This window comes from Odontesthes bonariensis, chromosome 15 (genome assembly GCF_027942865.1).
Source record: "Odontesthes bonariensis isolate fOdoBon6 chromosome 15, fOdoBon6.hap1, whole genome shotgun sequence".
Classification (NCBI taxonomy): domain Eukaryota; kingdom Metazoa; phylum Chordata; class Actinopteri; order Atheriniformes; family Atherinopsidae; genus Odontesthes; species Odontesthes bonariensis.
Genome location: NC_134520.1, coordinates 26,062,702 through 26,086,894, shown reverse-complemented (window position 1 = coordinate 26,086,894; position 24,193 = coordinate 26,062,702). Strand labels below are relative to the sequence as shown.

Below are 24,193 nucleotides of genomic sequence, written 5' to 3'. Positions count from 1 at the left end.
AAGGTTTTTCTAACCATTTTCATGTTTGCTCTGATAATACTTCTTAAAACCAGTCAGTCTGCAAAATAACAACTTTTGGATATTTGAAACCTAAAAGTCAAGTTTGAATGGAAGAGAAACTGATTTGCTGAGAAATGAATCTAAATCCCATTCCACATGCATTTATTTTGCAGGAATACCTTTTCCGCTTGGGTTCAGTTGTGTCTGTTTTTAAAGCACTTAATTTAGCAAAATCCCACCGACTGACTGCCAGACCTGAGACTCAAGGAAGCAGCTGCAGCAAAGTGGGGGTGATGTGAATGTGTGTGCGAGATGTGGGGTTTTGGGGGGGTTACTGTCTCTGTCATTGGTTTGGTGGTGTGAGTACTGCACAGGTGCAGGAGTGTAGGTCATAATGGTTTTTCTGTATTAGAACAGTTTGTTGCAGCAAGAGCACAGAATAAAAGTATTAAACACATGGTTATTCATGGTCAGTTTAATCTATGGGAATATTTGAGGTTATATGTAAATAAAGAAAACGCTTATTAACAAACTATAAATATACATTTACATCATTACATCGTGCCATATATCTCACACTGCCAAACACACACCCTAACATCTGATATATGAACGTAACTCAAATTAAATGTGAGACTAGGGCCTGCTGTTTCAAAAACCATAATAGAGTGGGTGAGCTGGTAGAAATATGGATTCATCATTTATCAATGATGCTCAGTCAGCTGTTTTATTAATAGAAAAACACATTTTTCATGATTTTTATTTGAAAGATTGAATGAAAATGTTGTAATTTATGACTTTTTCCAGATCAAGTAGAGGAAAAATATCAAATAACTCAATAATGAAGAAAGTCATTATGAGGTAACCTTGCATTTTGCATTTCTAAACAGTATATATATGCAAAGGAGCACTTCCAGAGCTTAAGGAGCTGTTGCACCTGCCCCCGACAATTATGTAACTTCATCAAGAAGTTATTTTAACTTGGAGAGTGGCAAAAGATGCTCTTGGTTCCCGTTCAGCTGTGTATCAATTTTGGAGCAAGTAAACAAAATGAGAGAGCTATAAAGGGAAATATGCAAAACATCAGAACAAAAAAAAGACCTCAAAGCAATATGCTTTGAAAACAAAAGAAATGGAAAACACTTGGGCAGAAACAGGAGTCAGTGTTTGTGACAGAACGGCTGACGGAAATGGAATTTGAGTTTAAAAAAGTCAAATGTAAGATAAGATTTACCTAAGATAAAGGTTACAGTGGACTAAAGAGAAGCACTCACAGACTGTGGATGATTGGATGAAAGTGATATTCAGTGATGAAATGATCAATCTGCAAACAGTTAAATTAGTGGCGACTCCATATTTCCATGGCGGGGTTGTATTATTGGTTGGGAACAGAAACTGCCCAGAGTCCCCTCCATCGCTTGCAACAGTTCCATAACTGCCACGTTTTCCTGTATCACAACAAATCAATGTTTTACTGGTTGTACAAACTGGAATGTGTATTTTCTTCGCTTTGAGCGTAGAACAAAATTTATCTAAACATTTTATGCCTATTAAATGTTGCTACTTTTTCCTTTTTGATCATTTTTGTGTGGGTTGTTTTTTTCTTTTCTTTTAAATTTAGTATGTTATGTCCTTCCAAAATGATTAACTGCTTTAATTTCAAATTAGTCAGGGTTGTATGTATATCTGTACACTGCTTTCAACAGAATCCGGTAAACTAGCAGAGTTTTAAAGAGCTCACTCGACTGCTTCACAGGTGGCAGTAAAACCCAATGCAAAGCTCTGTATGTGCATGTCTAGATGTCTAAGTGTGTGTGTGTGTGTGTGTGTGTGTGTGTGTGTGTGTGTTTAATTGTCTCCAACCCCCCTTCTCACACTTCTGTCAGATCAACAGATACATCGTTGTGTCTGAAGCAACAACATCACAGCCGTAAAGTTGAGAAATGTGAGTAAGTTTTGTTGTTATATCAGATTATTTATTTCACAGCATTTGTGTTATAACGGTAGATGCTTGTTTCCTTTGAGAAAAAATTGGATTTTTAAAAAAAAAGGTGACAGTGGGTCTTGGTTAAAACTAGGCCACAAAGACACCAGCATTGCAATGACACATTTTTTTCATACAAAAAACAGCTCTGTAGTTTGAAATCTAACTCAAACTGACATGCCACATGCACAAGATTACACACGGCTCAGCACAAGCCAGTTTATTTGAAATGGTTGGCCATTTTGAATGTGTGTTTCAACAGATTATTTTAGTCATTTCTTTTTTTTAATTTAGTCTTAAACTGAATCTGTAAACTACTTTACTCTGTGATATTTATACTCCAAGTGATCTTTTAAATTTTAGAGCAAAAAAAAATGTGTCTGCGGGTTAAAAAAGATTTGTGTGCGCCACATGATTCAACGGAGGCATTATTGCTCCGGCTTTGACAAGCAGCCATTATAGGAGCAAAATATAAATAGCGGCTTTCATTGTGTCTTGGAATAGAAAACCAAAAGTGGGTGAGTTTAACACACCCAAGAGGTCCGTGTGTGTGTCTTTTATTGCTTGTAACTTTCTTTAAAATCACTGAACGTATTTTTGGTGCTGGACTGAAGCATATTTGCAAGATGTGCAAGCCACAACTGAAAGATAGTGGCTTGGATGGCAAAAACTAAGATTTTAATGTAGAAAACGTTCATTTTTAATTAATGCACAGACAGACCCAAAAACTCCCTATAATTAAAAGATTTAACTGGAATTATTTCACAGTTAACAGAATTGAAACAAGGGATTTGCTTCTTTGCTGTTTTGGGGCTCTAAGAATTACTGAAGTACTAAAAAGCAACTCACAATCACGTCTAACACCATATTTTGAATGTATGTTGAAATCTCAAGAGGTTCATTATAGTTTAGAATAATTAAAACAGAATCAAACTTTTATTTTAATGTCAAATTATTCCCTTAATTTAGGAAATTATGGTTCAGTTTGGGTCCATTTAGGCCTCTGATCTGATAAGCAGGTCAGCTTCTGATCCAAATCCGCCTACATGGAGACAAACAATCACTAAAACAAATGAGAGAATACTTTCATATATTAAAGAGTTAAAGAACATGTTGTCTGCTGTCGGATGCCTACATAGTCTCACAAGCTGATGTATGAATGGAGGCTGAGTTACATAGCTGTGAGCTAACTTCCTGATAGCGCAACAAAAATAACCATGTCCCAAAATTTCTAAGTACCTCATAGCTATCACTGAAATGATTTGATATTGATAGTGTAATTTAGAGAACATGCCGCTTGCATTTGCCAAACAGGTTATTTAAATCGATGACCTCATGGTGAAATTTACGTGTATGGCCAGAAGAGTGATAAAGAGTCCCTGCACCGAGTTACTGAGACTCTGTGCCACTGGGCAGACTTTGATTTTTGTGTTTTTATTGTTTGCTGTCTGCACCAGTGTGTCTGGTGTACAAATGATCTTAGCCACAGTTCCACAAATATTACACTAAACTTGAGCAAAGTAAACATTCACTTGCTAAACAGCTACATGTTTGCACTAATTCTGAGTATTTCAGCATGCCCCTAGCTTAAAACACTTTTGGTTGCTAATGTTAATTTTTGCTTTTCATACACGTCAGCTGTAGCTTGTCTTAGCTTGCGAGTCTGAGCTTTTAATTTCTTTGCTGTTGTTGTCGTTAATTTGACAAGATAAGGAGTAATTGGGAATAATGACTCCTCTGGGTTCACCCCACTCTTTGTGCTTTGCAAAACCTCTCCGTCGTTGCAAACCAGACTGTTAACTACGAACAGTTTTTTTTCCTCTGTAATGGAACACTAAGATTTTTGCTTTGAACTTCATACCATTTGCTTTAATACTGGAAAAACAAGTGGGTCTGTAGACTGATTATGCCACTCACAAACTTTTTCCACAGCTCACTGGTAAATCATCTGCTCACTCTGCGACACTTTATTTATAAAAGTATCTGATGCCCATTTATACATTTAAAGCTACCAGTTCCCACATTCAAAGTGTCTTTGGTCCCATACGCATTGTTATAGATAGCACCCCCACACTTTGTGGGTTCAAAGCAGTCTCAGGAACTGTGTCATTGTCACCCGCCTCTCTCCACTTGTTGTTTTTGTGGTTTATTGTCTACAAGTCATGTAGAAAAGCATAAAAATTATATTTTCAAATAACGAAAACGGAGCTTCTACTCTTGTCGGAGGTTTTGATGTTTTGCTATGTGTTGTTTTTTTTAAACTATGAAAGGATTATGATTTCCATCACTTCAAAAAGAAGTAACTAATATGCTATTTTGTTGTATTAAACAGGGCTTGTTGGTTTGTAATCAGATTCACTTCCTCTTTCAGTTTGCTCAAGTACTACCACAGAAGTTGGCTACAAATCTAGAGCCATCAGTTAAAAGCTGTAACTCTGTTCAATTAATTTTTGTATTCTCTTTTAACAAATTTGTTTTTCTCATACAGAATTAGAGTTCAGATTTATTTCTAAAACATGTCAGACAATCAAAGCGGCTAAAGCGGCTGTTATTCAGAGATTAAGGCGATGGCTTCAAATCACTTATTTTGTTAAAACCAGGGCTTTCAGACTGAAATGTAAGTGGTATACAATTGTATAAAAACAACAAAAAGAGCAACTTTGCAACATTAGAGGCTGAAATCAGCACTCAAAAAGAAAAACTCACCAATTTTCTCACTGAATTATACAAAAAGCCACAAAAATGCAAACGAAGACTCCTCAAAGACTTCTTACCAAAGCTTGAATTAGGGTATATAAAATGTAGTAAAATAGTGAACTATTTACCTCTGAGCAGTTACACAGCAGAAGTGTAAAAAGGGGGTACCTGAAGTACCTCTAAACTATATGTAAGGCACTTTTTTTCTGCAAATTATATCTGTATCATCATAAGTCAAGTCAAACATCCAAGCTTCTAATTGATTGTGTTTCTAATCTTACTTCACCTGAACTTTACTGACTAAAAGAACTCAAAGAAACAGTGTCATTGCTTGTTTCCTGTGACCTTGTGCCTCAGAATCACAGCTTGCGTTTACTTGGATGTCCGCACTGTGCTTTGTTGGGGTGAGCTGGGGGTCAAGCCACAGTAGAGCTTTGCTTCTTGTGGCAGTTGTGATTTTTCTTCTTGGTTGTCCACTGTGGATGTGGGCAGAAAACTCAGGTACGAAGCCAGGAAACTGAGGTTTCATATGTTTTATTTTGTTTGTTTTTTCTTTACAATATTGTTTTAAACGTTTATGTCCATTTGAAACATGAAAAAAAAGGAAAACTGCTCAAAGAGTTTCCTTTCACACCAAGACTGGAAAGTGCAGAGAACAGATTTCCAACACAAAAAACATTCATACTTTTAAATATCTAAAACCACAAAGAAAAATCTAACACATTCACTAGAAATTCAGTTTTTTTCTTATCTTTGATGGTTTGATGGATAGATCATCATTACATCTCAGCCTTTATTTTATCCAGTTCTGGACATTTACATTATTTCCATTCTTTGTTTTGTGAGCTGAAGTGCGTAACATATTATGATCACTGGAAATTTCCCTTTTTAACTGAAACTCACAGGTTCAGGTCTGTTATCAAATAAATGTTCCATCCGTCAGTCTTATCTTTCTGTTGTCACCACAGTCGACTCTAAAGTCAAATAGGATTCCTAATTTACACGTCTCGTCGCACACAAAGTAGCGGCTGAAACAATTTTCTGAAACAGATTATCCCACCATAGTTTACATTTTTTTATTCCCACGAAGGAAAGATTCTCAAACCTGAACTTGTAAAGGAGAGGGAATGCTCTAGAACCAAAAAACACCTGTTTAACGGAAGAGCGACATGCTGGAGAAATGAGGCTGTGAGGGCGGACTGCAACTTCCTGTTGTGGCTTTGTCACCAGTTTGTTAAACTGCAAGCTTCATGCAGTCTCAAACTGTGGGCGCTTAATGTTAAATGTCTCATCCTGAACTCCTCACAGCTCAACAGTGTAGAGCTGAAAAGTCCTGAAACACATCAACTGTTAAGTTTGTTGTCGGCCCTGTTACAACCCAATTGGGAAAAGAAGAGGTGGTGAGGATCTTATGTGTTGTTATATTTGACTATTTTTGGAAATATATCTGTAGCGCTGATATGTTTCCCATTTTCAAGCTGTTTTCTCGACACTTTTTTATCCTTTTGGTAAAGGATGCTAGATGATTTAGTTTTGCAGAAAGTGGGGGAAGTGGTGGATGAAAGGCTGAAAGTTCAGAAGTCACAAACTGGATTTAAATCTGCGTATGTGTATTATCCACCGGTCTACAAAACCAGTATTTTCCAAAGAACTTTCTAGTTTGTCTTTCTGTTTCTACAGTTTCCTTCCACCACCTCCATCCAGGACTTCAAGACCAGGACCGGATCGACTCTCCCAGGCCTCGACATGTCCATCGACCCCGCAGTCGAGCTGCCTTTCTTCTATGGCTGCATCAGTCGCACTGATGCGGAGCAGCACCTGAAGCTGGCTGGCATGTCTGACGGCCTCTTCTTGCTGCGCCAGTGTCTCCGCAGTTTGGGAGGCTACGTCTTGTCTGTTGTGTGGAACCTGGAGTTTCACCATTACACTGTAGAGAAACAGCTTAACGGGACTTTCTGCATCCCAGGAGGGAAGCCTCACTGTGGGCCCGCAGAGCTCTGCGAGTTTTACAACAAGGACCCCGACGGGCTGGTGTGCACCCTGAGGAAACCATGTCTGCGCTCTCCAGATACGCCAATACAGACCGGCGTGTTTGACAAAATGAGAGACAAAATGCTGAGGGAGTATGTGAAGCAGACCTGGAACCTGGAGGTGAGGGTCTGGGCACTGCAGAAGTCTTAATATTTACATAGTTATAGCCTTTTAAAACCCACAAGTGCCTACTTATCAACACTGATGGACAAATATTTACTCAGCTACAGCACAGTTTCGAGTTGCTCTCAGATTAAGATACATATAAAAGAAAAAAGAAAATTATTATTATATAGCAAGTTTAGTTACTTTAAGCTCTTTTTTTAGCCATTTTGAATTCAAGACATTTGCTTCTCATGGATTATTTTCATGATTTCATTATTTGAATAAGTCTGTAAGTCTTTCTGTCATTTCTTGTTATAGTTTGAGTATAATTGCCCATTGTCAGATTTGTTGAGCTAACCCAAAAAATAATCACCATTCAAAACTGAAAATTCATTCATACAGACGGTCATTTTCCACACCTGCCTCTGTTGGGATGTGCTGATGCAGCCCCAGCGGATATGAACTTTTACATTTCCATGAGCAATATTTCTTTCCAGAGGAGATGTCACTGAAAAACTCCCCAAAAACACACTGCTCATACATCTGAAGCTCCACTAAAAACGTCTCATAGTTTGGTGAGGTACATCGTGTGATTCTTTTATCGTAAATACAACATCTAAACTTATCATGTGTGGACTGATTCTATTAACTCAAAATGGTTTTGAAGCAAGTAGAATTTATCTTTGAGTGCTTATGTGATCATTTTGCAGCAGGTAAAATATCAGTCAGAAACGTCGGGATAAAAGATGTGTCTTCCAGCTTTTAGCTGAAACCATGAGCCATCACTGAGAAAAATGGCTGAGAATAGCTCAAGGAATATCTTTTGGAGTCTAAACAATATCCTTACATCTAAGAGATTGTTCAGTTTCGCTACCTTCCCGTTTAACAGGGTACGGGGATGGAAATGGGCACGTTCCCAGTTTGGAGAAGGAGTCAGTGGTGTCATTAAGGTGGCTGAGTAATATACTGCTTTGAGGGAATCTAAAATTGATCCACGAAGAAAACAAAAAAGAAAAATCTGTAATACTTTATGTTATATTGAGGATATCTCGACCATTTTACATCGCAGCAGACCGCTCTCTTTTCGGTGGGGAACTAAACAGGCTCCTTTAGTTAAACAGTTATTTTAACTTGTAGGGCTCAGGAGTTTTTTGCGGCCTAGTTCAGTGAGCTCGCTTATGTTATTCTGTTAATAGGGCTAAAGATGGAAACACAAAAATATCAAGCAATTTTGGACAAATGTAATCTTTTATCAGTTTGATGCTTTTGTGGTTGCTCCTAACTAGCTTTTAATTCAGTTTACAGTCTGGTCCTCTGTCGTGCTTTCCAGCTTTAACATCTGCGTCCTGCTGCTATCAGTCACACACAGAGACCAGTATCCTTTTACGGGCTCCTGTTAAACACCAAAACTAGCTCCAGGTGTATATGGACTCAACCTGCCGCCTTTTCTCTTTGTCATTGGACCCACCGTCCACCACATTTCACACCCTAGGTGGGTGAACAAAGTCGGAAGCTATGGTTGCAAACTGTGTTTTCCTCTTTCAAATTTCACAAAGGTCAGTTTATGATAAAGTGCGTGAATATGTGGGATGCTACAATGACTGCATATGCGTTCATTGTGAATGCTTCTGTGTCCATGCAGGGAGAAGCCATGGAGCAGGCCATCATCAGTCAAGCTCCTCAGCTCGAGAAGCTGATCGCCACTACTGCCCATGAGAAGATGCCGTGGTATCATGGTAAAATCAACCGCCAAGAAGGAGAGAGGCGACTTTACTCCGGAGCACAACCGGACGGCAAGTTTCTGTAAGTTACTCAAGGTGATGTTACAACCTGTGTTTCTACTTTAGTGCCGTTTTGTTGTCCAACTTGTGAAGATGTCCAAAGTTTTGGTGCAGTTATGTTGTGTTATGTTTCTTAGAATCAGAGACAAAGAGACGTCTGGTACATTTGCTCTCTCCCTGGTGTACGGGAAAACAGTTTACCACTATCAGATCATTCTAGACAAATCTGGCAAGCTGTCCATGCCAGAAGGAACTAAGTTTGACACAATCTGGCAGGTAATGCTACAAATTATTTGGTAGTCATGTGTCATTTGTGCAGAAGCTGAGGGCCTTGTTATTCAAACAAGTGTAACTTTCTCTTTAGCTCGTTGAGTATCTGAAGATGAAACCTGATGGCCTGGTAACTGTCCTCGGGGAGGCGTGTGTCAACGGCAAATCTGTCGAACGTACTGACCATCTTTTTCAATCACACATCATTATAAACCTTTTTGAGTTTTTGCTTGTTGATAATCTTATTGCAGTATGCCATCCTACCTAAAATGTTAATTTAACACTAATTTGTCTTGTAACATTTCAGAGACACCCAGTCTTCCTGCACAAGTGAGTATTCACGCATCATGCTCTGCTAAAGTCAGAATACTTTTCTTGCTCTGAGGTTAACCGAAATGTACTCTTTCAGAGGCGGAACTTTTTCAAAGACAGATACACACCACCACCTACAGGTTAGTTGCCTACATCACAGAATGCAGGGGCACGTTCAACAGCAGCTCCCAAGAGCTCTGGCAAACACACAAGCATGAGCCACACGCCACACCATTTTCAGGCAAAGGTCATTTGCAGTGCTGTCCAAACATGGGCCTTTAAAATACAAACAAAACAGCACGACACCGCCAACAACAGCGATGTCAACGGGGGAGGAAAGACTCAGACGCTTTACTTACATTATCTTAGTAATTAATCAGTGTAACAACATACAGGGAAATGCTGTGTGTTACAAAATTCGTGTCTTATCCCTATAAAGCCAAAGATTTCTGTCCTTGTTATTACAGTCAGCAAATAGATATGGTTATAAGCCCATTATAACCATAGTTATAACCCTATTTTGTATCATTTGTCGTGGGGGTTTTTTTTGTCATATTTTTAAACACAAATTTCTTATGTGAAAAACTGCACTTTAAAAAGTAACTTCAGGCATCAAGTGAAAGTAAATCATGTAATGCCATGTTCTAAAGATATAGTAAAGCAATCAATTGACGAATCAAATCGATGAAATGACTGATCATATTTCAATGATTTAGCTTCCTGTGTTTACAAGACTAATTCTGTGAAGAAAAAAAAACATAAAAAACAAACTTGAATGATTAAAAACATAAAATATAAACGACTGATTTTTAAAAGATTCAGTTAGGTGTTAAATGGTGTGCTGAGTACAAAAGAGTTGTGATTATGATGAGTAATTAAATAGAACTTCGTCGGGATTTTCAGCCATTTCAAAAGCAGCTGCTGCTGTACCTGCAGATCTTCTGCCCATGGACAGCCCTGGATTCAACCCGTATCATAACCCGAATGAGATCAAGAGATTTAACATCCAGAGGGAGAAGCTTCTGATAGACGAGGTGGAACTTGGCTCAGGGAACTTTGGCTGCGTCAAGAAAGGAGTCCTTAAGACAGAAGCGTGAGACTTTCACAATTATAAAACAAAAACTGCATTTAAGTTTAGTATGTGCACTAATCTGTACCTCTGCTTTACTTTGTCTCAGGGGTCAGATAGATGTGGCCATCAAAGTGCTGAAGAGTGAGAATGAGAAGTTGGTAAAGGAGGAGATGATGAGGGAGGCAGAGATCATGTACCAGCTGGATAACCCGTTCATCGTCCGCATGCTCGGCCTGTGTAACGCTGAGAATCTGATGCTCGTTATGGAGATGGCTGCTGCTGGTCCTCTCAACAAATTCCTCTCCAGCAATAAGTAAGTACCTGTGGACAGAGAAGGTACTGTGGTGTGGAAACATAGGAGTAGGAAGTGTGATAAAACATTTTCCATATTACAAATTAAGAAATAAACTGTTTAAACTACCAAAGTATAGTTTTCACAGAAAGTGTATCTGTGTGTGGGGATATCAAAAAAGCATTAATGGAGGAAAAGTGGAAACATAGATGAGGTTTTTCCTGATGTGGTAATAGATAACAAAAAGTCAGCTGACCTTAATCATTTACCGGAGTTGATAGTTGATAAAGAAAATCATATGGATACTCTCCAAATTTCAATGGCTTTGTCTGCTGCTCACTTTTTGCTGGGTAGTTTTTGTGTAATCTCACTGAAAAATAAAAAGGAATGTTTGCATTCCTTCACTTTAGCTCTCACCATGATGGAGGAACAATAACAATGAAAGAGGATGCATTTTTATATCACAGAAGCATCACTCATTTGCTTTATCGCCTTCTGTCCTAACCAGATTCTGACAACAGCCCATAATAAGAAGGAAGCACCGATTTTTGGCAAAGCATAAAATATAAAGCAAAGCCTGTAGATGAAAATACTGATATACAAGAAAAGTCACAGTGAGCAGGGAAAGCTGCAAACCAACATTAGCCTCTCCCAGACAATGGGAGGTAGTTTGGTTTACAGTCTGTGCAGCAAAAGAGTTTGTTGTTTTGCACATAACCTTCAAATTTACGAGTGTTAATTTCACTTTGTTGTCACATTGGTGAGGAAATCTGGAAAAAGATTATTTTTTTATTTTTAAGTGCTTCCTAGTGGAGGAACAGTGTGTGGCAATTACTGACATCCAGTGGCCAACTTGAAGAAAGCTGTTGTATTAAATGTCAGCACACGATCAGACAACACACATCTTTCTGTGTTAAAAGAACAATTTCAGTTTCATCTCAAAAACATTTGCTCTTCAAGACCGATTTCAACCTGAGAAAAGCTGCTCCAGTCTTTATTTCTGTTTTGTGGCTTCTCGTGTCCCAAATTCACTTCGCCTGTTCATTTTAATCACTTCTTTGAAGAAGTTGATCTACGTGCCGTGTTCCTGCAACAGGCAAGAAGTGTGATCCTCCATTTCTCAAACATGTTTCCTCAGTTAGTCAAAAGGACCTCAAACAGCGCTTTTCTTCAAAGTGTGTTTCATCACCTGTTACATGGTTTTAAGTACCCACCGCACAAGTTTAGCTAAAAGGTTTATTCCAAGGGGATATTAACAAAAAGGTGTAAGATATCTTTTTTTTTAAATTATTGTTACACACTGTAACTTTAAGGGTTGCATATGCTTAAAATGGTGATGAATAAATACATATATAAGCCTTGTGTTGGTGAAGTACATATCCGATTCATGCAGGGACCATAAGGTTTGGAACCAGTGCCATTGTGCATTCTCCACAGTGAAATCCATACAATTAAAAAAACATGTTGTCTTTAAAGAACAACAACATAATGTTTAAATTCTCCTGATTTCTTTTCCCTGCAGGGATACTGTTACGATAGAGAACATTGTTAACCTGATGCACCAGGTGTCGATGGGGATGAAGTACCTAGAGGAAAAGAACTTTGTTCACAGAGATCTGGCAGCTCGAAATGTCCTGCTGGTTAACCAACAGTTTGCCAAAATCAGTGACTTTGGGCTCTCCAAAGCGCTGGGGGCAGATGACAATTACTACAAAGTATGTTGCAACAATTTTTTTGTTAAAAGCTCTTTTACTGAAACATAAAGTGACACAATCATTATGACAATGACTTTATCAGTATTTGAGGGAACACAGATGGTGATTCTTTAAATGATTGCCTTTCTGAGAAAGGCTGTTCTCACACTGCACAAAGACTGACTGGGCAACCTTTATTCCCACAGTGCTCCCTGTTCAGTTTAAAATATTGATTCTTACTGCTTTACTGACCTATTACTGACCTACATCTGAAGGAAATGTTGTTATGAGAAAATATCAGGAATACCCGAACCCGGAAGAATAGCATTAAACGTGTAATAAAACACAGGATCTAAACAGCACACCCTCCATTCATGAGTCCCAATCACCTTTAAGCCTCAGCACCAACTCAAAGAGATTCTCATTTAATCCCTGCAAATGTGGCTAAAAATCATATCACACATTTTGCATTAACAGGCTCGTACTGCTGGTAAATGGCCACTGAAGTGGTACGCTCCAGAATGTCTAAACTACCACAAATTCTCCAGTAAAAGTGATGTGTGGAGTTTTGGTGTCACCATGTGGGAGGCGTTTTCCTACGGAGGAAAACCTTACAAGGTAAAGTGTGTTTCTGCGGAACACTATCATACCAGCACAGGGAGAAGTCTGATCCTCAGGTCTGAATATCAGGTCACAGTCCTTGTCTTTTTTTGAATTTGTCCAGAAAATGAAAGGTCCGGACGTGATCCGCTTCATTGAGAGCGGGAGCCGCATGGAGTGCCCACCAGCGTGTCCAGCGAGAATTTACACAGTGATGAAAGAGTGCTGGACATACAAGTGAGAAACTGAGTCTTGTTCATGTGTTTGCCATTTACCCAAGTGTCATACAGTCAGGGATGAAGATCTCCTACTAATGATGTTAAATATCTCAGCATGCGTTTTTCTGACTGTGTAAGCCAGGGATGTCCAAATCCGGTCCTTGAAGGCCGCCGTCCTGCCGATTTTAAGATGTTTCCCTTCTTCAACACACCTGATTCAGATGAAATAGATCTCTTCAAAAGATTGTTAAGTTCTACACAAGCCTGCTAATGATGCATTGATTTGAATCAGGTGTGTTGAAGCAGGAAAACATCTAAAACCTGCAGAACATTGACCCTTGAGGACCGGATGTGGACATTCGTGGTGTAAGCCATTAAAAAGCACCCTTGATATATATAAAATGGTTTCATCCAGAGTGGATATGGTGTTGGTGAAGTGTTTAATGCAGATTTAGTCTTTTGGGAATTTAGCGTGGCTTTAAATGATAAAAGGTGTGGAGACCATCAAAACCCAAGCGTAGTCTGGAAGATTGTGTCATACTTGACGTTATTGTCAGCATAAAAAAAACACACAGCAATTTACAGTCAGGAGACAGAGATAGTTTAGAAAAATATCAACCATCTGGGAACTTTATTTGAAACAGTCTGAACTCAACCACAAAGATATTATTAAGGCAATGCCTGGACAGATAATGAAAGTATAATCTGAGTATACCATGAAGAGGTCCAGAGCCAGACTGTTGTGACTGAAGGACTCGAGGAATAAAATGTTTGTCTAAGAGATTAGCTTTGTGATATATTGGGCTCTCCTCTTTTCTTGCCAGACATGAGGAGCGCCCTGACTTCAAGAAGGTTGAGGAGTCCATGAGAACTTATCATTACTCCATATCCAGCAAGGCCAAAGTTGAGGGAGCTGAAGCCGCCGCCACCGCCACTGCTGAGCCTACCAAGTAGACAGAAAAAAAAGGCACATTCTGTCCCAGTGCTGCACAAAGCATCCTTTCAACTGAACATTAAACTACCAAAACAAAGAGTGTTTTATGAGCTGTGCACACTGGCCAGCTTTGACTACAGTGCAGATACAGATAAACAGGCCTCAATGACAATAAATGTGCATTTGTAATTTGGACCTCAGTGTTTCAGCTGTTGTGAGGGTCTCTGTCTGATGTCCGGGTTTGAATGTTAAGTGTCTTCACTGACGAACAGACTTATTCTATATTCTGGTATTTCTGGAGTACAATGGGACTATATGTAGATGAAGGAGTTTTTTTTTTCCTTTTTTGTTTCACTTTACCACCACCGTCGGAGAGCAGTTTGTTATTTTTAAGACAAATAAAGTAGAAAGAAACTGATCATTTGAGTTGAACTTGTATGTTAAATTATCTCATTTAGTAGTGAATGATCATAGCTTATAGGTAGCATTGGGTGTTTTCTTTGACTTATGAGTATAGACTGTATTTGTAAGAGTAAAATGACTGATTATTCTTATTGCTGAGGCACAGAGAAAACATGGCAATCTGTAGCCCTATTAAGCATTAAACAGGATTAAAATCTTATAAACAGGCCAGACTCCTGAATTGGACAAGCTTGTGTAGAAAGAAAACCACAAAAAATATCTCTTAACGTCAAAACCTACTCTTAAAAAAGTCAAAATGGTTCTTAATTTTTAGAAAAGTGAAGCCATTTGTTATGTTTTCGTGTTGTGCAAGATAAATACTTAATCACCTGTAGTTTATGTGTTGGAATGAATGCTATGTGACAGGGCTGTTAATAGATTTATGGGCCGAAATGTTTAACAAATTGTTTCTCTATGATCTCCCTGTCAGTTATTTAAAACATTATGTATTGTGGTTTACTTTGTCTGTGCTACGGAAATATTGAGGTTAGTCACTCAGAGACACACTGTTTCAGAGGAAGTGGTTCTGTACTGCCTGGCAACGCCGATAAATTCCCGGAAGTTGTCACAAAATTCTTCAAAATAAAGTTTTCACGAACCCGTGCGTTGATAGCGACGTTGAAATGATTCACAATACAGCACGACTTGAAATGCTTTGATTTGTAAGATTAAAAGTTGCATAGTGGAAAACTAGTTAGTGAATGTTAACATTTCCTAGATATAAAGGAGATGTAACAAGTCAGTGTTAAAGTAAATTAAATCAATTGGTATTTGTTGGTATGTAAAAATGCACACTTGTTCAGCTGTGTTCATCTAGCTGCAGATACAGACCTGCTTTTACTATATTACATATAGAGAAAGAAAAAGACAAACTGAAAGTTCTACCTGCTTTCGTGAAAGGTTTTGATCATGATGCACAATGCCTGCAAGCTAAAGAAAACAAAGCTAAGCTTATATTTTCCCCGAAAAGCTGATGTTTGGGATATTCCATTCATAATTGTGAGTGTTTATCATTTAATGTGGAAACTTTTAGAGCATGGCCGTGTGTGAGATTTCAGTATGTATGTGTGGAGCTCTTATAAAACACTTGTCAGATTGTAGTTGTGTAAAAAGAAAGATGCATAAAATAAACATTCCTATATCTCAAAGAGAATTCATGTACATCCAGCTGAATGCTTCCCAGTCAGATTAGCAATATCAGAAACATGAATAAAAAATTATAAAAAATTTGTGTTTGAACACAACCACCGTGGAGCATTTTTTTGTACCACGAATCTTCCCATTATTTTGAAGGTCTTGCCCGGAAGTGGCTACCAATGCCTCTAGCTTGTCACTGGTGTACTTTTCGTTTCGCAGGGAGGAGTCAGCCATCAATTTCTTCATTAAAGTGACATGTTTAGGGAATTATCTGTAATTTTACAACATGTATCACACTATGTATCCATAATGTAGGCTGTGAGTGCTACTGACGTAAAGCTATCGATCGGTTATCAAGTAATTTTCGGCAAAAGATCGAAGGAAGCAGGAAGGCGGAACAAGTAAGTTCGGGAAAGTGGCTTTCAACTGTGCGATTTCGTCACCGTTTGAACAGTCGTCTCAGATAACGGATGCTTTTTGGTCGATTTAAATGAAAAGGCGGTGTGAATTGATTGTGGATAACGTAGGTGCTTCGTGACTTGTTGCCTGTTTTTTTGTTTTTTTTCTTTCTAGCTGTTCCAGAGCAACAAGTCCGGCCGAGTTAGCCTGCCGCGGCAGGAACAAACTTCTTCGTGTAGTCGTCATGTGCCCCGCTGTTTAATCTCCGGCTTTCTTCCCGGAAAATGGGCTAAAAACGATATAAATGCACATTGTTACGAGGGGGGTGGTGCGGATATTTCAGAAGGAGGTTTAAATAAACGTAGTTATGTGTCGTTGTGTTGGTTTGACTTGATTTAATTGTCATTCCGCAGATTGCCTCCTCCGCGGCGGAATTTATGTCAGATAAAGGAAATGACTCAGACACCATGTTTCATCTTTAATGTGCGAATATCTCAACTGACAACCTCAGCTTTAACTCTCATTGATATATTTAAAATCAGCTTTCTAGTGCAGCCATGTTGTTTTGGATTAATTACAATATTATTCGTCCTAAGCCAAAAGAGCATAATTGCTCTAAAAAGTTTACTTTTGCTTCTTTACGCACAGTTTTTCAGATGGCCTCTAGTATTTATGCCACTCCCCTGGATAAGCTGTTAGATTTAGGTAAATATCAAGCCAACAAGTTGATAAGGGGTTTACATTTCTGCAAATCCACGTGTGACTGGGTAAATTTTGGAACAAATGACTGATTGTTGAGGAATTTCCCAACAACGGTTTAAAAAACAAACAAAAAAAACTGAGCCTTTTATAACTTTTAAAATGAGTCATTCGCTGGGAGGTCTTGCAACTTATTTGGATTCATTCATTACATTAAATCGGGTTTCAGGCTTCTTTATTGTGATGAATTGCATTTTTATCTTTCACTGATGGGCATTTGTCACCGATATCATCCTTTGTGAGTCAGTTTAACTAGTTTTAGTCCTAGATTTCAATATTTAAAACATGAACATGAGTTGTATATCAACACGTATCTCGCACTCCCAATCAGGGGGTGAGCATTTTGGTGTAAATGTGCATTTATTGACCAAACTATGTCCTTTTATTTTTCTTTTTTTTATCGTATGCAGGACCACATAGTCCCAGACTGAGTCCAAACAAACACCAGAAGGCTTCATAACAAAAAGTCTGCACAGGTTGTTTACACAACCTTTTTGCTGCTTCCATCTCAACAGTAAATAATTCACCAGAGGCATTCAAACAAATCGCCCGCCGCCGCCACATGCGACCATGTCCCTGGCCCTGAAACAGGTCTTCAACAAAGACAGGACATTCCGGCCCAAGCGCAAGTTCGAACCTGGGACACAGCGTTTCGAGCTGCACAAGAAGGCGCAGGCGTCTCTGAACGCAGGCCTGGACCTGAAGCAGGCTGTGCAGCTTCCCCACGGCGAGGACCTCAATGACTGGGTGGCCGTACACGTGGTCGACTTCTTCAACCGCATCAACCTCATCTATGGCACCGTGAGTGACTCGTGCACCGATCAGACCTGCCCCGTCATGTCCGGCGGACCTAAGTACGAATACCGCTGGCAAGATGATCACAAGTACAAAAGGCCGACTGCCCTGTCAGCCCCCAAATACATGAGCCTGCTCATGGATTGGATTGAGGTACAAATCAACAATGAGAACATCTTCCCCACTAATGTCGGTAAGTGTTGAGATGAGCCATCAATACTGAATACTAATACCAAATAAACTATTGTGTGAACCAACCCACCGCCCATTCAAAGGCAGATGTCAGCCGACTCCAAGTACAACAGGTCCAACCAAAAAGTAACACATTTAGACTTGTTTATTCTGTGTGAACAGCAGTTAAACTTCCACAGGTTACTCAGTGAGGGATTACAAGATTTTTTCTCTATTCTTGGTTTAACTCGTCACAACTAGAAATTATACGCAAGAGATGAAGACTGGTTGTTGAAGCAGTTTTAAGGGATCACAATCCACACAGGTGGGAGGCTGCTGCTGTAACGTTCAAGCATTTTTTTGTTTGTTTTTCTTTAGGCCAATTCACTCAGGAAACTAAAAGTAAGCCATTTCAATGTAGCGATCTTTAAAAAAAAAAAATTGCATGAGATTTAGACAGTTCTGCAGAATTTAGGCATCTAAAATGTGACGCATCTACAAGGCCGAATATATCGAGACACCTGCAGCATTGCACATTACAGACATTACAGACCCAGTTAATCTGTTTCAGTGGCATTCTTGGTTTTGATATTATCTCTGCGCATGCGTGCATGATCTGTGCTGCGGCTCGGCAACTGACTTAACAACAGAAACATCCAAGCGATGGATTAAAAAAATGGGTCACATCATACCCAGTGCTCCGTGGATGGAAACGACCTCCCATATGCTCGTCCTCCAGAACAAATTCCTGAAATATTGTGGAATTAGTTCATGCTAAGTGACGCACAAAATGAATCATTTGTTATAGTTGAGGTTTACCCTACAAAACAAGTCGTGTTGGTTTTCCATTCACGCGCGAGGTGACACCAGCTGCTTCCTTTGGCCTGCATAGGAACGAGAAAAGTGATTAACATTGAAGAGTTGACCTCAGTTTCACATTAAAGGGATAGTTCGCCTCTTTTGACATGAAGCTGTATGACATCCCATGCTAGCAATATCATTTATGAACATTGACTTACCCCCCGCTGCGTCCTGTGAGCCGAGTTCCAGCCTCGTTTTGGCGTTGAGGAAAGTAGTCCGGCAAGTTGGCTGGGGTTTAAAAAATAAAGCGTTTTGCTTCTCAAAACAATATGCGTTCAAAAGAGTAATACATTTCATCACAAAATCGTTCTCCAGGAAAAAGTCAGACCTCACAATCGCTTGGCACTATTTTCTCTCCCTTCGTATCACTACGTGCTGCTGACAGCTGCACCTGTTACGGTGTTTACTGCTCGGAAGCAGGGGACTGCTCGGTCTGCACTTCGGTCTGCACAGCACGCAGTGATACGAAGGAAGAGAGAAATAGAGCTAAGCGATTGTGAGGTCTGACTTTTTCCTGGAGAACGATTTTGTGATGCAAATGTATTACTCTTTTGAACGCATATTGTTTTGAGAAGCAAAACGCTTTATTTTTTAAACCCCAGCCAACTAGCCGGACTACCTTCGTCAACGCCAAAACGAGGCTGGAACTCGGCTCACAGGACGCAGCAGGAGGTAAGTCAAATTGAATAAATTATATTGCTAATATGGGATGTCATACAGCTTCATGTCAAAAGAGGCGAACTATCCCTTTAAATACATCAGTTCAAGTGTGTTTCTTTCTGTTGTGCAAACAGCAAATGATTGTTGTGGTCTGACCGCGGTGCTCTCCCATCTGCTTGACTCCCAGGTACTCCCTTCCCTAAGAGCTTCATGCAGGTGGCTAAGAAGATTTTGTCACGTCTGTTCCGGGTGTTTGTCCACGTCTACATCCACCACTTTGACCGCGTGAGCCAGATGGGGGCCGAGGCTCACGTTAACACCTGTTACAAGCATTTCTATAACTTTGTCACCGAGTTCAACCTCACGGACCACAAAGAGCTGGAGCCTCTGGTGAGTCGAGCGGTGGACAGGAACTCAGCTGAAGCTGAAAATGAATACATATAAATAAATGAATGCATAAATGAACAAGTAAGGATAGATAGATAGATAGATAGATAGATAGATAGTTAATTAAATAAGTAGAAATAACTGAAAATGTAAATCTGTTTATGATATTTCAAACAACTCTTATGATTATAAACAATCCAATGATTATAAATGTTGAAAATTGATCCAAATGAAAAGCTTTTGTTCAGAATTAATACAGTGATCTTAAATTAAATGGAACTTTCTATGAAAACTTTGATATTATAGAGTTAAACTGTGGTTATGGTACATTGACTGCATTTTTCTTCTTCTATACCAAATTGTTCTTTGTTGAAATTATTTGTAATATTAGTTTATTTATTTATTTGAGATAAACTACACCAGAGATTTTTTTTATTGTGCTGGTTCAGAACATTTTACATGATTAAAAAATAAAATAGAAATAAAAAAGTCAACCAGTGGCGCCCCCGGTGGGAAAACTATGTAGAGCATCACATTTAAAAAAAAAAAAAAAAAAAACACTAAATATTTATGTGGCTTCTTTTTTTGTAATTTAATATACTTACTAATCATACTGACTTCAGTCTACACTTAACTCTTATAGGAGAAAACAATATAAAGACATAAATCATCCATAAGCTCATGAGAGGTAAAGCAGGGGGTAAATAGTGAACCTTGTTGCCTGCTTGTAAAATAAATGGCCGTCGTGGTGGCTCAAGGTGTGCTGCGGCCGAATGGCAACTAAATCTTCTTCATGCAAGCAGCGTTTCTCTGCTCGTAGAGCTTCTCAGCTCATGAAAACAAACGCACGTGACATCCGACCTCTGCAGGTTGAACACAGGAGCCCTGTAGGACCTGCATATTGGTCCATTTTCCCGTGTTTGTTTCCGAAACTAATGCGGTGAGATTTCAGTGGCCGTGTAATTCTGTCTGCAGTTTTTTCATGCGTTAGACAACACGGCCGTTGTTTTTCCTTCATTTATTTTTCATGAATTGAATTTTTACCCTGTTGAGTTTAACCAGCTGACAGTCGAACCGTTACGTTTGCCGTTGGTGGCCCCTCCTCCCTCCGAGAGAGTCGTGTGCGTCCAGTATCTGAAGTGGCACGTTTATGTGCTGTGTACGTGTTTGACATTTCACAGATCTTAACGTAGACCTCGCTGATGAACTCTGTGTTTTGACCTTTTCTTTGACCTACTTACTGTTCTGATCCAGCATTTTCTTGTCATGTGATCCGTGATGCAGCAGCTTCGTTAACTTCTGAACTGCCTCGGCATCAGTAGCTTCTCGTGGTATAATCATCTCCTCAGATCTGTTGCTCACTCTCCCCCAACACTGTCCTTTCCTCATGAGTTCCGACTTCTTTTTTTAAAGTATGGGCTTTCCTCTTCAGCAGAGTATTTGCTGTCAGGACCATTGTTTTTTTGTTTTTTTTTTAAGATAAAGGAGAAGGGTTATAGTCGGGGAAAACAAATAGAAATTTAAAAGATGAAAACTGAACGTAAAGGTAGCACATTTCTTGTGTTTGGAAGGTCGGATCAACAGAATCGGATGATACTCTGCAAGAGGATTTGGTAACTTTTATAACCACAGAGAAAGAGACATTGTTATGACAGAAGAAGAAGATAGCAGCATAGTGATTTGGATGAAGTGGTGGCGCAGCATGTTTCATCTTTGCTGGTGTAATGACGGTGATCCAGCCTTGCAAAGAGAAGCAGTCTGCTTCCATGACAACTTTTTAACTCTATCCTGTGAATTTTTCTTCTTTTCTAGCAACTGTACGACTTCATAATCTCAGAACATTCAAGTTATTTTCTCACGTTGTACTTTCTTCTGTGAATATTGTCCCCGCTGCCTTGCCGTACAGCTCACTTTAAACAGTGGTCATATTCAGCATTGTGCTGTGGTGTGGTTTCTTCATGTCCAACTCACTGCGCTGTGGTTTGTGTCTGCCACAGAAAGAGATGACCGCTCGGATGTGCCACTGAGGGACCCGTGGACACGGCGCACAAACGCATCCGTCCCCCTGGGAGTCTGAATCAGAGAGCGAAAAGAGCAAACAAATTCAGAGTCTATTTTTATATTTAAGTACTGTAATCTATTTTAGCCACATACTGTAGGTTTTAACCAAGAACCTCGTCATGTGAGGCGTTCTGTTCCTTTAAAAAAAAAAAAAAAAAAAAGTTTCAGACATTTTATCGGAGCACAGTATTAAGGGGGTGTATGTTTGTGTTGATGTTTTTCTATTTTATTTGAATCTCAATCATTCCGGGATGCTATCATCTTTCTCTATGTTTAAAATGATCTTAAATTTGTAGGATTTCTTTCTGTATGTCTCTAAAATCACTTTGTTGTTACATTAAAATGATTCTCTACTCTTACAATTTGACTCTTTGAGGGTTTTTTTTCAGGTAGAACAAACGTGGGACGAAGTTTTAGAGTAACAAGCTGACAGCTTGGGGAAATCATTTAAAAGTTATCCTCTATTTAAAGATGAACTAAATACAGTAATGACCTCCAAATGACTCTAATTGTCACGGATGTGTTATGTTACACTCCGGGCTTTCAGCCACCAGGCAGGTTCTCGGATGTCAAAGCCACAGGTGTTTGTTACAGATTCTCTTGGCAGATGAAGGGCACACGAGACTCAATTCTCACATGACAGCGCTGTGGAGGCGATGCACGCTCAAAAGGCCGAGTTCACAAACGCCCACCAGGTGGCATCAGACACTAAAAGCTGCCTGCGCCTATAAAATATCGTTATCCTACAGTTTCTGCTCTTACGAAATCTGCCCAGTGTACCAGTTATAATCATGAAGTAGAGACCTGATTCGGGCTAAGCTGCTTATGTAAGAAACAGGCCAGACTGTACTGCAATGAATAGAGGGAGGTTTGTTTTGAATGAACTCAACTTTGCATGATTGGGTCAACAACAGCCATCCAGACTTATTGGCAGTTGTCAGTCTTAATGGACTGAATTATATAAGGAATGAGAAGCAATCTTGCACACCAGGTACCTGTCAAAGAAAACAAAAATTAAAAGACAACTTCTAAGGTCTTAAACATTTGGCTAACTTAGCAAAGCGTATTGTGTAGAGGGACATTTCTCCCTTGTTGCCTCAGCCGGTGAATGGTTATAATGATCCATTACAGGAAAGTTAAGTATGGTCGACAGATTTAGTGGATGCACCTGTGTCGTCTAATGTAATCCTGCTTTTACAACATTAAAACATGAAACCGTTTGACCTTTCAGGTGAAATGTGTTTTGATAATAATATGCCTTGGCATTGAACTGTTGGTAATGAGGCCTTTTTTTGTATTCTGCCCTGTAAATAAGGGGGACAAAAAGCAGACAGCATTCAGTCCAATGAACTCAAGATCATTTTAACTGATGACCTCAGACAAATGTAACTATACTGACACACTTTCAACACTGAAAGTTGATCTTGATGAGCACTGTCAAGATGTAAAGGCAAGACTGCTGCTGGATTACATCATATTGTATTGGGGTGCCTTACAGTGGCCAATGAGCAAGTTTACATGAAAACAACTTTCAGAGATTCTGAGCAGCTACCAACACTGCTGCAGTCTCCAAATGGCACATATGTCCCAACACCCAGATTATTTTTGAAAAAACCCTCAAGGAAAACTGACTTCAGAGATAATAAAGCAGAGTACACACTAACCCTTTAGTTTGTAAACCTGAAAAACCACCACCTACAGCTGCTATATTAGAAGTTTTGATACACTCACACACATTTTAATGCCACTCCAACTGGGCCAAAGGCTAACCCTGAAGAGGTTTGACTGCTGAATAGACAAGGAGGAAAAAAACAAATCTGTGACATGTACTTTTATTCTCTTTGGGGCACGAAAGATGATCTAAATCAGATCAACACTCTTTAAGGGAACAGCTTACAGCTTCTAGACATTACAAATGTGATAAAGAACATCTGGACACAGTTTTTCTTTGTGTTGGGTCAAACCAAAAAGGTGATGTAAAGGCTGTATTTTGTACAAATATGTTTAAAATTCATCTAAAAATGCCTAATGGCTATGTCTTTTCAAAAATGTCTGAAGCAAAGAGTAGATTTATTGGAGCAGAGTTCTGTCCTCTGAGGGTGTTTTTAGGGAGCTTAAGTAGGAAATGACCAAAAATACATCTGCTCTTGTGAAAAATCATCCCAGTGTGTGTGTGTGTGTGTGTGTGTGTGTGTTGGCAGGGAGAGCGCTCCCACTGGGACATCCCCTGCTCAAAAATAACAAATCACTTACTGATCCTACTGCCGAACATGTACGGCTCAAGGGTTCTATCAGTCAAGCCAACCGAATGTTCTGCATCAAACTGCATTTCTGCGAGTATTCGCAGCTTAAAAACACCGCTTCCACCTCCACCTCCTTCGTTCGAGCTGAGAAAATGTGAAGTTCTGATGTGTTTGGGTGAAATAAACACATAAAAACATAAACATGATGTAATAATCTGCTGCAGGAACATCACCCACTGAAATGACCTCACTGCCTTCTGCAACCTGA

The 24,193-nt window shown here is 39.3% G+C and overlaps 2 protein-coding genes across 5 annotated transcripts; both read left to right on the top strand.

Annotated features, from left to right (window-relative positions):
• Window positions 1-1,867: 1,867 nt before the first annotated feature.
• On the top strand, window positions 1,868-15,062 carry zap70 (zeta chain of T cell receptor associated protein kinase 70). 4 transcript variants are annotated; one of them, XM_075485731.1, is made up of 13 exons: window positions 1,868-1,945; window positions 6,362-6,832; window positions 8,460-8,620; window positions 8,736-8,874; window positions 8,963-9,044; window positions 9,176-9,198; window positions 9,278-9,320; window positions 10,117-10,273; window positions 10,359-10,565; window positions 12,067-12,259; window positions 12,716-12,856; window positions 12,963-13,075; window positions 13,881-15,062. In XM_075485731.1, the coding sequence occupies exons 2-13, from the start codon at window positions 6,428-6,430 to the stop codon at window positions 14,008-14,010; spliced, it is 1,794 nt and encodes a 597-aa protein (XP_075341846.1). In that variant the 5' UTR covers window positions 1,868-1,945; window positions 6,362-6,427; the 3' UTR covers window positions 14,011-15,062. The 4 variants fall into 4 exon arrangements, with proteins under 4 accessions (XP_075341846.1, XP_075341843.1, XP_075341844.1 ...); XM_075485728.1 differs by having other exon boundaries at window positions 10,084-10,273; XM_075485729.1 differs by lacking the exon at window positions 1,868-1,945 and adding an exon at window positions 5,927-6,081 and having other exon boundaries at window positions 10,084-10,273.
• Window positions 15,063-15,766: 704 nt separating this feature from the next.
• Window positions 15,767-22,044, top strand: mob3a (MOB kinase activator 3A). The gene is made up of 4 exons (XM_075485727.1): window positions 15,767-15,990; window positions 17,158-17,735; window positions 19,422-19,624; window positions 21,619-22,044. Exons 2-4 carry the CDS (start codon window positions 17,318-17,320, stop codon window positions 21,646-21,648), a joined length of 651 nt encoding a protein of 216 aa, XP_075341842.1. The 5' UTR covers window positions 15,767-15,990; window positions 17,158-17,317; the 3' UTR covers window positions 21,649-22,044.
• Window positions 22,045-24,193: the final 2,149 nt, after the last annotated feature.